Source organism: Zosterops lateralis, assembly GCF_965231275.1.
Source record: "Zosterops lateralis genome assembly, chromosome: 6".
NCBI lineage: Eukaryota > Metazoa > Chordata > Aves > Passeriformes > Zosteropidae > Zosterops > Zosterops lateralis.
Window position 1 is genome coordinate 53,048,211 of NC_139761.1, and position 14,763 is coordinate 53,062,973.

A 14,763-nucleotide genomic window follows, 5' to 3' on the forward strand; every position below is an offset into this window, starting at 1 on the left:
CCACCCCCTTCTGGCCATGCTCAGTCCATTATGGTGGTCTTTTGGCTGGTCTTCAGGTGTTTACCTCTTCACCTTTATCCCTCCCATGTCTGCTTTGGCTCCCTTGGCACATTTGCGAGGGAACATACCATCTTAGAATCTGTGTTCTTTTTTTTATCTGCACCCTTAGTTCTGCTATTCTACTGTTTAGGCTAGTTTTTCTTCTGACTATGGCCCAGTCTCCCAGTATGTGTAATGTTTAAAAATATTCCAAAGGGTAACAGACACAGCATTCAGTGTTCACTAAGTGTCTTCTAAAATATGATCTCATATATTCTAAAGTACTACTTGGAATACATCCTAACATACAGTACATCTTCTTAAATCTACTATAAAGGATTAGCAGGGATTTTTCAAATCTATGTCTCACACCCCTTGGCTCTACAGCTCATGGATCATCTTGTGGATGGGGATCACGGCGTCTCGATGCCTCCAATCCTGCCGGCAGTGCACCGTCCAGGTGGCAACAGGTACTCATTGCTCTTCTACCTTCAGGAGTCCTACTGCAGATGGCTTCTCTGATAGTCCAGGCAAGGTGTTCAATTGCTTAATGCCCTCTGCCTCCACAGCAGCTATCCCAAAAGCCCATCTGAGTCCCTTAGGGTCTTTGGAATAGCCATTCCTGAGGAAGTCTATGCTCAAAATACATGGGGACTCTGGGCCAGTCACAATGGGATGATTCTACCACTTCTTCCCAGTCAGGCCCACCTCAGCTTCCAACAGAGTCAATTCCTGTCATTCCCCCTGTCACCCCGGCAATGGAAATTTGTTCTGCCCCCACATGTCCTGATGCCATTAGGGTCCCCTTGCCCCAGTATTGACCTATGGCTCTCATGTGCCAGGCCATGGAATCCACACAGTCCAAAAGACCTGGTTTTCCCGTGCCTATTTCTGGCTAGAGGCAGGGCCCCTCTAGCACTGGTTATTATTCCCTTCCTGGGCATACACACTAGAGGTTCCTTCAAGGGGATCCAACACAGTATCCTCACTTCTGTAATACCTGGTGACTCAGTCATGGGAGGCTGAGGCTACTTCATTTTAGTGGAAGCCCCTCGGTGAGTGTTTCTCTCCTTGAGCTCACACACCCATGCTGCCAGGACAGAAGTGGGCTTCCCATCCCACCTTCCCATGTCTTCCCCGTGATCATGCAGGAAGGACCACAGGTCAGCTCGTGGGGTGCACCCTCTCTGTAGCTGGGGGACGTTGAGCTCTGACTCTGGGGCCTGTGACACACACTGGTGCCATATGGGAACTCTTCCTCCTCATCTCCTCCCTCACCTCCCTTATCTCCTCTTCGAGTTCCTTAACCACAGCAGAGACCTGAGCCTGCATTGGGTCACTGATCATACTCTCATCATTTCTGAGCTTGTTGGTGACAGAACCCACAGTCTCTGGGTTGGTATCAGGATTAATTGTGGCAATGAATGTGGCGTATGGAGACGGCCCATGAGTTGCCAGTGTCCACAACGTGTGCCCTGTGCATCAAACCTTGTTGGGGTCATTATCCTGGTGTCCACCCCTCCCAAAGTGTGCCTCCAATACTGCCTCTTCTCTCAGCTGTTGGATCCCCTCCTCAAGGGTCTTCCAGTCCATTGTATGATGGTGCTCCTGCACTTTGTCTTGGTGGACAAACCTCTCTCTTCTACTCCATAAAAGCCGCTCCCAGAGGGAAAGGGGGCCTGGCTCTCTTACGAATACCTGATTTACATCTGAGTCCTGGGTCAAGGGTCCCAAATTCCTTGCCTCACTACTATCCAGTTGCACCCCTGTACCCATAAGGTCCCAGACCTGAAGTAACCAGGCTGTGTAAGCCTCACGACCCGTCGCACAATATCTTTGTGCAGATTACGTAGACTTTCATACGACAGAGAGTCAGTGATGATCTCAAGCTCTGGTTCCCCTGTGGGTTGTGAGGGCCCTCCTTTCCTCTCCTTATTACCTGGCTGCTCTGATTTCATCTTGTACTTCTTTGTTTCCACAGGGGTGACTGCTGCTGGCTGTGACTGCCCCTGTGGTTCAGCTGGAATCTGGACGGTTGTAATGTCTGTGGGTTCCATTGCTGCACCTTCAGACTCTCCCTTTTCAGGGCTGGAGGAGGTTTTCCCATCAGCTGGGGCTAATGAGGCTAAAGAGGCCACCACTGGGGAAATGTGCTCCTTCAGCATCTGGCCCATCTCCTTCACCAGAACCCCCACTCAATCCAGGTGGTTCATTTCTGAGGTGGGCTGTGGGGCAGGATCAGGCAGTGGGCCAGCATCCCTATTCTGTGGGGCAGTTTCAGGCCCCATGGCAGTATCCCTGTTCTGTGGGGCAGTGTCAGGCCCCATGGCAGTATCCCCAGTCTCTGGGGCAGTGTCAGGCCCCATGGCAGTATCCATGGTCTGTGGGGCAGTGTCAGGCAGTGGGCAGTATCCCCAGTCTCTGGGGCAGTGTCAGGCAGTGGGGCGGTATCCCTGTTCTGTGGGGCAGTGTCAGGCCCCATAGCAGTATCCCTGGTCTGTGGGGCAGTGTCAGGCAGTGGGGCAGTATCCCCAGTCTCTGGGGCAGTGTCAGACTCCATAGAAGTATCCCCAGTCTCTGGGGTAGGTGTCTGTGCAGTCATCCAAGTTGACCTCACCTCATCTCTGAAAGCTAAATAGACTGGGACTATCAGCAACACTTGGTTAGTATCTACAGGAAATTCAAACCCTTCAAAGAACTGGTTAAAGGGCTGGGACAAAACTTCCCCTGCTGTCATTTCCTCACAGAAAGTACCATTCTTAAAGGAACCCCAAAAACATACCCTTAGTGTGTGGTAGCCATGTAGCCATGTGCCTGCCTTCCAGAGGAAGTTAAAAATCCATGAATGCCTCACCTTATCTACCCAGAAAACAAAATGGATAACAGCCACAGCAGCCTTACTGATAGGGCCCGTGTTTAGATAGGGGCCTGCAAATGGGAGGAATACAGCCACAACCACGAGCCATCCTAACCAGGGGAAGCTGGACCACATGATGCTGCCTAATGAGGTTTTTAGATCCAGCACACACAGAAGAAAATATTAGTTTACTCAAGATCCGTTATTCCTTTTTTCTCTTTTCTTTCCTCATTGCCCTCAAGCCCCACGTTGATCACTGTTATATATGGTATAAAATAATTCCTGCTTAAGAATTAAAGATTTCAGCAATTATAAAACCACAGGCGGCGATGGGGAAGGAACCGATTTGCAATAGAAAATGGTGGCTTTGATTGAAGCTGAGTCTCCTCCGGGGATGGGCTCGACAAGGCCCCGGTGATGAGCACCCGATATGCATCTAAGGTCTTATCTATGTGATAAGACAATCTTCGTCGTCAAGGGCATACATCCCAATGCCAGATCCCCGTAAAAAGAATCAAGTACTCATCTCTACCCAAAAAATTTTCAAGAGACCCTTTTCAACAGACCGGCAGCAAGAAAAGAAACTACATGAATATGTGAGAAGAACAAGAAGGACAAGAGAAGAAGAACATCCCTGTTCGGTCGAAAAACTGTATAAAAACGGGCCCTGCAAAGGCAGAATTTGTGAACAGAGGGGGATTCAGAGCAATAGAGGCTGAATCTAGGTTCACCCAGCGCCAACCCCAGGCTCAATGCTGTTTTTGATTGTGGCTTTCCAAAACCAATTTTGATATCGCAATCAAATCCGCTTTCATTATCAATTTGGTTACGTCGTTTATAACAGGCACCAAAATCTGTCTTGGTTTGGGAAGACACGTATCTGCCAGGGAAAGCTGGAGTTTCCCTTGGAATGGAGAATGTAAACCACCTCTCCCACCACCTCTTCCAATTATAAATTTGCAGTTAGAGGCTTTCAGGCAAAGATTGGGAGATAGAAATAGCAGTTCTTTACTAGTATGTATAACGAAACAAACAAAAACAACAATTACAGCATCAATAACAAAACAGTACCAAAAACCTTGAGGGATTTGCCTCACAAAAACCCAGGTGGGGCAGTTTGGCCTCATTGCCCCTGCAGGACCCTCAGAGCACCAGGCTGGAACAGTGGAGAGTCCCGGGCTGGGAGCTGGTGTCCTGGGTTGCAGTGACGGATGTACACACAGTATTTATTCTATCACCATCTTCATGAACTGTTAAACCAGGTGGGGCAGTGATATCCCAGGCCCCCTGCCTTTGGGCTGTCTCCTGCTAATGGCCCATTAACGCCTTGCCCATGACTCACAGGGAACTCCCTCCAGGAGTTATCTCTGTTTAATGGGCCATCAAGGACCCACTTCACAACTCATCATCCCATTGTGAGATGCTCTGCCCAGGGGGAGCAGCCAAGCATTCTCACCTGGATATAAGCTGGGATTTGGGACAGTGCAAGCAGCCCTTACCTACTGGATTCCCAGAGGACCAGAGCTACCAGACCTTTCTACAGGATCACGGCTTCAGGAAGACCACTTCATCTGGACTGCTTCCACCATCCTGCTCAGGTCGTATTCTGACTCTGTCAGTGGTCCATTGTGTTATTGCATTTATTTTATTTTCACCTTTTTACCTTTTTTCTTATTAAATTGTATTTCTGAGTTGGAGCCTCTCACTCGTTTTGCTTTCAAACCACGACAGCTGGGATGGCAGGATGTCCCCGGCAGGCAGGGACAGGAGGTCCCGGCAGTCAGGGGAGTGCAGAGTCACACTGTAGCAAGAGGAGCAGAGCTGAAGAAGCCGCGACAGTGGGGCAGGGCTGGCCCAGCTCCAGCAGGGCAGACAAAGGAGCTCAGAATTCCAAGACATGCAAGCAGATGATGGTAGATTTCCCAACACTGGACATTCGGGTGACAGTGAACTCCTCCTGCAGCAAGCAGGAGCCTGGCCGTGTCCTCTCCATCTCCGAATGGCGAGAGCCAGAGAGCCAAGCTGCCTCCAGCTCTGTCCATTGCCTGCCACAAAACTGGCGCTATCCCCCCTCCGAGCTTTCTGCCACCTCTTTGTTCTGGTCAAGCACCCTTAAGCACACAATACTTAGTCTACTAAATAACATATGGGGAAAAAAATTCTTTATAGTGAAGAAAAAAAAGAGAACAATACTAATCCCTAAAAGAGGGGAAGGAGAAGAGCATGTGAGTGTCTTTGCCTTCACTCACCTGCACCTCCAGGACTTTTTGGCAGCAATGTTTTACGTCCTGGAGGATGATGGGAAAATGGTCAGCACCTTGGGGAGGCTTGAAAAGGATGTAAATCAGTTCTTAGAAAGCTACAACAAGTCCAGAAAGGATTTGAATGTCACAGTGAGGTTTCTCTTTGCTCTGGTCAGCCAGAAAGCCATAGAGTACATGGACAAAACCACTGGGTGCAGAATTTCACCACGAGCCAGGGAAGAGCTGCTGCAGTGGCTTCGGGGGAGGCACAGAGGCCTCTCCCACCCTGGCCAAGCACTGAAGCTTCCAGACATGGACACTTTGCACTTCTTGTTCGAGGCCAACGAGAAGAGCTTTGCACCAAGTGCATTCAGTCATTTCACTGACCTGGACTGGTGAGACCCCAAGCTGAGCCTGTACGACCAGATGGCTCCTTCCTTCTGCATCCAGACCTGGGCTGGGCTGTGTCACCCTCCAGGGATGTCCCTTCCACTGGCAGCATCCTCAGGCAGAGCTGGATGCCAAGTCAGTGCCTTGTTAAGTCCTGCTCCTCCTCACTTGAATGACCCAAAAGGGCAAAGATTTCTCTTCCTCTGCCACAAAGGATGATTCAGCTCCTCCCACCCCAACACCAGCTGGGCCTTTCCCTGGGTGTTTAGTTCCTCAGCAGAGAATTTACTTCCTCCTGGGGAGAATGAGGAACACATGGGCCTCTCCATCCACTGCCCACTATGGGATTGATGGTGATGGAGCTTCTTGGCTCCACCTGGCCAGGCCCCCCTGTGCCCAGTTGTCACTCTGGCTTCCGGTCTGCCTTCTCCCTCACAAAGGGAAATCCCTGGTGCTGGAATGTTCAGTGCACCCTGTGATTCACCTCACATCCATCTCCCGGCTGGTTCCAGCAGCAATGCTCCAGGTCCTTCACATCTGCACAACCAGCAAGGTCCCTTCCAGAGGAGCCCTCCGGTGCACTGGAGGCTCTGTTCGGGGTGGGTGTTGTCCCTCAGGTTTGGTGGGCAGGTGAGCAGCCAGCACAGGTGAGGTGTGCTGAGCCCCCGTTCTCCGTGCTCTCCCACAGGCTGCAGCGGTGCCGCTGTCCCAGAGCTGCTGCACGGAGCCCGCAGCGCCGCTGGCGGAGCAGCCTGGCCTGGCCCGTCTGGAGCTGGGTGACAGCTCGCTGGGTGACAGCGGCGTGCGCCTCCTCTGTCAGGGGCTGCGGACTGCGGGCTGCCGCCTGCGCATCCTGCCGTGAGCACCCCCGGCATCCCTCGGGCATCTCCGGCCTGGGAGCTGGGGACGTGCCCCAAAGGGACCCCACGGGGTGGCATCGTGCCTCTGTCCCACTCTTCCAGGCCAAGGAGCTCCAAGGTTATGGCTCTAGGCTGGGGACTGCCACCATGGTGGGAGGGCAGTGAGGGCACTGGGGAGGCTCTGAGGGTGTTTCCACGGGATTCCCACCAGGCTGCGCTATTCCCGCATCACCCGCTCCTGCTGCGAGGACCTTGCCGTGTGCTGAGCACCAACACATGCCTGGAGGAACTGGATTTGTCCTTCAGCCCGGGGCTGCACGATGCCGGCGTGGAGCTGCTGTGTCAGGGCCTCCAGCACTGTGCCTGCCCTCTACAGACACTGCGGTAAAGGGGCTGCGACATGGGCCAGTGCTCCCTCCTTCCCAGGCAGAGCTTTCTCCTTCCCACCTGCAGCAGCTCAGCAAGCCGAGGCCAAAGCCCTCCTTCCCTGTTCCCCTGGCTCCCACAGCCTGGGGAGCTGCCGGCTGTCGGGTGCCTGCTGCCCAGCCCTGGCCACGCAGCTGCTGCAGGGGCCCCGTCTCACCTGCCTGGACCTGAGGGACAACGAGCTGGGAGCCCCCGGCGTCCTGCAGCTCTGCCAGCAGCTCCAGCATCCCACCTGCTACTGCAGAGCCTGGGCTGAGGGCCCTGCCACGGCCCCTTCCATGCCCGGCATTCTCTGAGCTGGGGAGCAGAGGCTGCGGGACAGGCAGGGCCACACCTGGAACCCGGCTGCTTCAGCACCTCCCTCCCCACAAGCTCCAACACCTTCTCCTCTTTTCCTGCATCCTCCATGCCCAGGCTGAGCACAGACTTTAGCCAGGCCCTGCTGCAGGAACTGGACAGCCTCCAAGAAATGTAGCCGGCCCTGAAATTCAGGAACTTCCTGGGGCATGGATGTGCCACAGGCAAGGGCCATGGCCCAGCTGCCCTGCCACCATGTGGTCCAGCCAGGGGTCAGGAAAGCACTCCCGTCATTCACGAAACTTCTCCTCTTTCAGAAAAATTCCTTACAACAACCAGAGCCATTCCCAGCCCAGCTCTCACTGCTGCCACTAGGTCTGAGCCTGCCTCACCCCTGGGGCACACACTGGAGATCCTGCTGCATCTGCAGGTGGGCAGAGTTCCGCGTCCTGCCCTCTCCCTTTTCCCCTCGGAGTTGCTGGGAACACTTGTGAGCATTTGGCAGTGCCAAATAAATGCCCTGCAGACAATCCCAGCAATCTCCATGTGCTCTTCCTCTTTATGCTACCGTGTATTTGGATATGTCTGTGCATTCAGTTACTGCCTCACATCCCCAAGGATATGACTGATATATGTGGTATGGAGGATCCAGAGGTGGAGTGATGTCCCAAACCTGGGAAAGAGTCACTGACCAGTTTGGCTTTTAATAGGAAGAAAGAGAAATTTACTCTGAAATCAAAGACAATCCCTACACAGGATCTGTTATCCTGCAGCGCTGGGCAGGAAGGGGTGACCTCTGTGGGCAGGGCCACCCCTTCCTGGGGACAGGCCCCAACCACACTGCCACACACGTGTCCCCAGGGCTGGGACATGGCCAGGCCATCCTCATGGCAACGTCCCCAGGGTGCTGCTGCCAACATCATCATAGTCCGTGTGTGCCAGGGGCTGTTCTGAGGGGTCACTGGTTGCTCCTGGGGGACCTGGAGGGGAGCAGATCCCACCTTGGAGAGAGCACAGAAAGGTGCCTGAGGGGACAGGCAGCTCCATGTCCCCTCTCACACACCCCACGTGGGCTCTGACCACAGCACCCATGGATCTGCTGCTGGGTCCCTGCCCTTCCCCACAGACAAACCCTGCCAGGGAGTGGCTCTGCAGAGAAGACAGGGCAGCTGTGAGCCCTCTTACTTCTGGGGAGGACACAGATCCACCTGGGCTGTGACACTCCCTGGGAGATGTGACACTCCCCAGTGCTGGCAGCAGGGGCCTCCTGCGGCACATCCAGGACATCGTCGTAGCCGTCCGGGCTTCCTTGCTGGGGCCGGGCAGGGGGATCTGGGACAGGCACAGGGCTCCATGGCAGTGACCAGCGGCCCTGGCAGGGCTCTGCCTCTGCCATCCCCTACGGCCTTGCCACTGGGCATGTGCTGGAGGCCCTTGGCTCCCGCAGGGAAAGGCGATGCTTCCCTTCACACCAACAAGGGGAGGACTTGTCCCCTCAGCTCCCCAGCCCAGCTGTGTCCTCTGTCCTCCTACTCCCCGCTGGGTCCCTGCCCTGTGGCCTTACCTGGGGCAGCCTCGGTGTCACTCCCCTCCACGCTGTCCCCGGTGTAATAGGGCAGCTTCTGGAGCGATCCCTCTGACAGGGAACCTGAACGGGACAAACAGGGACATCGCGGGGGGATGGCCTCAAGCAGCATCACAGGTAACAGAACTTCACACTGCAGACCGGGGTGCCATAGTACTGAGGGGCCACCCACAGCCCTTAGAGAGGAGCCATTACTGGGCCACCAAGACCCAGAGCTGCTGTGGGGCTCTCAGGCAGAGCCTTCACTCCAGACAGAGCTGGGGCACAAGGGCTGCACCCACCTGGGCGACTGAGCACGTCTTGGTACTCAGGCATTGCGGTGTAGTCCAGCTCCTCATAGACAGCATTGGAGATGGCATCTGCAGCTCTGCCAGGGCCTGGAACAACAGGCAGCACTCACCTGGGGCCCTGGACACTGGGATCATCACTACTCACTGTGTGAGCTGTTATGCATGATAGGAGCCCTTGGACCCCCAGACTAGGTCTCTCCCTGCCTCTACCCACCAGGACCCACCTTGGCGCCGGGCAAGGCACAGCAGCACAGCCAGGGCTCCCAGGGACAGGCACAGCAGCGTCCCCAGCACCACACACAGCACAGTTGGCACAGGCACAGTCCCCACAGCCACTGCCACGGTGGTTCTGCTGGGAAAACCTTCGGGGACACATTCAGGCAGTGAGGGCAGGGGATCCCAGCCAGCCTGGCACAGGGAATGCAGGAACAGGCAGAGCTACCTGTGCTGCTGGCACCCTCCAGATACGGGGTAGTGTCTGTCTCAGTGACGTCATCCCTGTCCTCCTCACAAGCCACGTGGGCGTCCCCGCCAGGGCCGCAGCTCTGCAGGTGCCAGGGTGCCGAGGGGCACCCCCAGAGCGAGCGGGCCCCGTCCTCGCAGCCCAGCCAGGCCAGCCAGGCACGGGACGGCTGCTGGGCGGGGACGGCTGACAGCCAGCCCCGGTGCCCACAGCCCAGCTGGCGGCAGACGGCGGCGCCGGTGCCGGGGCTGGTGCCGTTGGCGCACACGCGGCCCCAGGTGCCCTTGTGGGACACCTCCAGGAACCCGCGGCAGCGCCCGCCGCCGCCTGCCAGCCGCACGGAGAGATGCTCTGCAAGGGGTGCAGGGGGGTCACGGCACGGCCACCAACCCCCCGGGCCTTCTGCCGGCCTCTGCCCCCAGTGGCCGCCACTGACCTGAGCACACGGCCCCTGCCCCGCCGCCGCCAACGCACTCGCGTTTTTCCGAGTGCCCGCATTCCCAGAGAGACTCCTCGGCCCCGGAGCACTCGGGGATGGACGGCCACAGCGGCCCCGGGCCGGGACCGAAGTGCGCCGAGCTCGGCGCCTCCAGTGCCCTGCCACAGCCCAGCTCACGGCACACAACGGCAGCGTCCTGCAGCTCCCAGCCTTCCTGGCAGACGCTGCTCCAGCTGCCACCGGAATAGACCTCCACACGCCCGGCACAGCGCCCAGAGCTCCCCACCAGCCTCACCCGCCGGCTGCCTGTGGGCGTGGAAGGAAAGGGCTGGGCTGGCTGCCTGGGGCACCATCACCTCTCGCCTTTATAGGGACACTCACCTGAGCAGACCACGGATGCCCCTTGAGAGATGTCAGTTGGTGCAGTGTACTTAATATCTTTATCATAGTCATACACATACTGAAACTCATACTCATACTCTAATGAGAATGATTGATTAAAAATTGGATTTACAGTTGTAGTTGTCAGTTCTGTTGTTATCCCGTGGATGGTTTCAATCACCCTTTTCATAACAGCTTTCTCCGTCTCGTTGACCTCCGAAAGCCTGAGGTTACCAGAGACTCCATGACTCTTGTCCAGTCCTCCACAGTCCAGCTCCCAGCACACATTGCTGAAATTCCGTATGAGCAAAAGCTCTGCGGGCACTCGGCGCCAGGTCCCGTTGTCTATGGCCACCTCCAGCCACCCATCGCACCGGGTCTCACCCTCCACCAGCCGCAGGGACTCCACAATCCCTGGAAAATGGCCAGACGCAGCCCGTCATCACAAAACATCCCTGCATCTTCTGATCCAAGTTCCTGGGAGGGACCCAAAAGCCCTTCAGGCTCCTCCCGCAGGTGCCCTACACACCTGAGCAGGTGACAGCCGCGGCGTTTCCGGGGGCACACGGCGGCTTCCCCAGCACGGCCACGGGGCACTGGCCCGGGTGCCGCTCGCTCCCGCTGCAGCCCAAGGCGTCCGGCCGCAGCGGCCCCTCCCCGCTGCCGAAGGAGCCTCCCGGGGGCACGCTCAGGGCGCGGCCGCAGCCCAGGTGGCGGCACAGGACGTGGGCATCGGGCAGGTCCCACTCGGCGGCGCACACCGACCCCCACGTCCCCCTCACTGCCGCCTCCACCCGCCCGCTGCATCCCGAGCTGCTGTTCCCCAGCCGGAAGCCCGTGTAGGCTGTGGCAGGAAGGGCAATAAGAAGGGGGATTGTGCAGGGAACCCCAAGAGCCCCCGCCCCGCTGGCCCCGGCACTTACGGGAGCAGATGAGGCCCGCGGCGCCGCTGCAGCCCCGGCTGCGGGGCGGACGCCGGGCACAGGCACTGAGGAGGGGCTCCGTGCCATTGCACTGGAAGCCCCCGTCCCACAGCGATCCCGATCCCGCCGCAAATCAGCCACTGCCGGCGATGCCCAGCGCCGCCCCACAGCCCAGCTCCCTGCACACCACCTGCGCCACCTTCATGTCCACCTCCTCCTCGCACACGCCGACCCAGGCCCGGCCCTGCCGCACCTCCAGCTGCCCGGCGCAGGCTCCATCGCCTCCGACCAGCCGGGAAAAGCCTGTGGGAGCAGCACAGGGTCAGTGTCAAGGCTTGTGCATGAACAGCCGCGTCCCCCCACAGTCCAGCTCCTACCTTGGCAGACAACGGCAGTGTCATAGTCATGGAGGAGGCCGTTATAGGGACCCCAGCCACGGATCTCGCAGTCCCAGAGCGTGGCCTCAAACCCATCACAGTCCACCCAGACCAGACTGACGGGCCCCTCTCCTGCACCAAAGCGCTCGAGGGCAGAGTAGGCACCGGAAGCCGAGCCACAGCCCAGCTGCTGGCAAACCACCTCGGCCTCCTCCATGTCCCAGTCGTCTTCTGACACAGAGCCCCATCGTCCCTGCAGCTTCACTTCCACCCTCCCGGCACAGGGACTGTCACCGCCTGCCAGCCTCAGCTCCACGGCATCTGCACCGGGACACCGGCACGGCTCAGCCCTGCCCGGGATGCAGCAGCACAAGGTGCCTGTCCCGGCACGGCCAGCGTGTCCCCTCACCTGTGCAGGTCACCCCCGCATCCCGCTCGTGGCCGCAGAAGTGCCGGCCCCATCCGAAGTGCGGACACTCCTGCAGCGCATCCTCGGTGCCTCGGCAGAAGAAGGGCTGCAGCCAGATCCGCCCTTTGCCCTGTCCGAATGGGGCGTACGGGGACGCCTTGGCCACCCGGCCACAGCCCAGCTGCCGGCACACCACGGAGGCCCAACGCGCTTCCCAGTCGAAGTCGAAGACGCACACGAAGCCCCACTCACCGTCATGCTTCACCTCCACACGCCCGGCACAGCGCCCGCCGCCGCCCACCAGACGCAGCTCCCCGGAGCCTGCGGCACGGAGCCCGCTGAGCCGGGCCCGGCACCGCCGCGGGCCGCGCTCCCGCCCGCCCGGCACTCACCCGCACACAGCCGCACGCACAGCAGCAGCCCCAGCGCCGCCAGCGGCCCCATGCCACCGGCCCCGACCCAGCGCGGCCGGGACACGTCTCGCCTCCAGCCGAGCCACTGCAGGCAGCGGCACCAGGGCAGCCTTTATCAGGCGCCTCATCTCCCGGCTGCGGGGCCGCCACCTCCAATAACCTGCTCCCTGCCCAAATATGAGCCTCGGCTGCGCTTCTGGCGTCACACACCTCCTCGCCACAGTGGGCTGCCACCCGGATGTCCCCGGGGGGAGACAGCCCCCCCTCGGCACCTGGGCTGCGGGGGCCCTTCCTCTACCCCCCGTGCCTACAGCTCTGCTGCTGGAGCCTGCCAAGAGCCGTCCCGATGGGGACAGCCTTCCCCCCAAATCCCAGCAACAGCATCCGTGGGGCCACCTCTGCCTCGGGCACCGGCAAAGCTCCAAGCCCCCATTTTTGGGGAGCTCCCCTCCCCCGCGGGGGGTGGCAGCAGCCCCCGGCTCCGCTCGGGGCTGGCAGGTGCCGGGTCCCCGGGCCCTCGCGGCGGCGCTGGCACATGGCGCTGCTGCCGCAGCTGTGGCCCCGCGCTCGCCTCGCCGCCAGGGCAGGAAGGAGGCGGTTACCCCCCGGCGGCTCCCGGCATCGCCATCGACCGCACGCGGCTCCCGACACCTGCGCTGCCGCCGATAACGCCGCGGATAACGCCGCCCCTGCCCTGCCGCTCTGTGCCCCTCCAGCTCGGCAGCCGAGCACTTCTGCAAACTGAACCACCCTCACCCTTCACCACACTCTCTGTCAGCACGATCCCAAGGCAGGAATCAGCTTCCACTCCTGGCCCCGGCCCCCCTTCACAGCTGCGGCTCCTGTGACCCACGCTGGCCCCGCAGCTTCCCCAAACACTCATTCCCACATCCACACCATGTTTCCTCATCCGTTCCACCCCAGGTTTCCCATGGCACAGTGGCAGGTGTTTCCATCCTTAAATCCACTTTGCGCTGCCCCAGGAGCACAGGAAGAGCCCCAGGTGGTGCCTCCAGGAGATTCCAAGGTAAAGGAATTGGGCCAAGGTCAGGCTGCCCTTCATCCGCAGGGCCCTGCCGGGGGACAGGAAGGCACTCCCCTCCAACAAGAGACCTCCGCTCCTTTAGGAGAAGTCCTTCCAACAACCACAGCCATTCCCAGCCCAGCTCTCACTGCTGACACTGGGTCTGAGCCTGCCCCACCTGTGGGGCACACACTGGAGATCCTGCTGCATCTGCAGAGTTCCGGTTCCTGCCCTCTCCCTTTTCCCCTCGGAGTTTCTGGGAACAGTTGTGAGCATTCGGCAGTGCCAAATAAACCCCCTGCAGACAATCCCAGCAATCTCTTCCCCCTCAGTCCACCTTTCAAGGAGGTGTCTGTGCATCCAGATCCTGCATCACATCCCCAAGGCGATGACTGATATACCCAGTATAAAGGTGCCAGCACCAGAGTGAGGTCCCTGACCTGGGAAAGAATCTCTGACCAGTTTGGGTTTTAATAGGAAAAAAGGCAAATTCACACTGAAATCAAAGACAATCCCTAAAATCCCTACACAGGAGCTGTTTTCCTGCAGCGCTGGGCAGGGAGGGGTGACCTCTTTGGGCAGGGCCACCCCTTCCTGGGGACAGGGCCCCACCACACTGCCACACACGTGTCCCCAGGGCTGGGACATGGCCAGGCCATCCTCATGGCAACGTCCCCAGGGTGCTGCTGCCAACATCATCATAGTCTGTGTGTGGCAGGGGTTGCTCTGAGAGGTCACTGGCTGCTCCTGTGGGACCTGGAGGGGAGCAGATCCCACCTTGGAGAGAGCACAGAAAGGTGCCTGAGGGGACAGGCAGCTCCATGTCCCCTCTCACACACCCCACCTGGGCTCTGACCACAGCACCCATGGATCTGCTGCTGGGTCCCTGCCTTTCCCCACAGACAAATCCTGCCAGGGAGTGGCTCTGCAGAGGGGACAGGGCAGCTGTGAGCCCTCTTACCTCTGGGAAGGACACTGATCCGCCTGGGCTGTGACACTCCCTGGGAGATGTCCCCAGTGCTGGCAGCGGGGGCCTCCTGCGGCACATCCAGGACATCGTCGTAGCCGTCCGGGGCTCCTTGCTGGGGCCTGAGCTCTGAGTTCAGTCCGGGGCACTCCTAGTTGAAGCTGTGCTGGAGTCAGACTCACCAACTCTGTCCACCCAGCTCATCCCTGCAGTCAATTATGTGTGCTTGTAATTCCTCGATAAATATGTTGTTTAAAATCACAGAAGGGTTTGTGTTGGAAGTGACCTTAAAGCTCCCTCGGTGCTCTCAGCACTTTCCAGCAGGCAGCTGGGCACATTCTTTTCTCTTGGGATGTGGATTAAGGATGTCTCTGCTGAAA

General features: G+C 58.6%; 1 protein-coding gene and 1 pseudogene across 2 annotated transcripts; one reads left to right on the top strand and one right to left on the bottom strand.

Annotated features, from left to right (window-relative positions):
* The first annotated feature begins 5,451 nt into the window (after window positions 1-5,451).
* Window positions 5,452-7,775, top strand: LOC310910187 (NACHT, LRR and PYD domains-containing protein 12-like; annotated as a pseudogene). Its single transcript has 7 exons — window positions 5,452-5,534; window positions 6,147-6,159; window positions 6,218-6,387; window positions 6,601-6,773; window positions 6,898-7,068; window positions 7,230-7,384; window positions 7,710-7,775. The product of its transcript is annotated as an NACHT, LRR and PYD domains-containing protein 12-like (transcript).
* A 222-nt stretch (window positions 7,776-7,997) lies between these two features.
* On the bottom strand, window positions 7,998-12,423 carry LOC310910188 (scavenger receptor cysteine-rich type 1 protein M130-like; the record flags this gene model as incomplete). The annotated part of the gene is given in 14 exon segments (XM_083862638.1): window positions 7,998-8,113; window positions 8,298-8,444; window positions 8,677-8,760; window positions 8,979-9,074; window positions 9,212-9,322; window positions 9,430-9,801; window positions 9,887-10,195; window positions 10,271-10,684; window positions 10,800-11,114; window positions 11,194-11,326; window positions 11,330-11,496; window positions 11,571-11,891; window positions 11,980-12,300; window positions 12,372-12,423. Coding segments are annotated over 14 exon segments (2,958 nt in total).
* Between the last annotated feature and the right edge of the window lie 2,340 nt (window positions 12,424-14,763).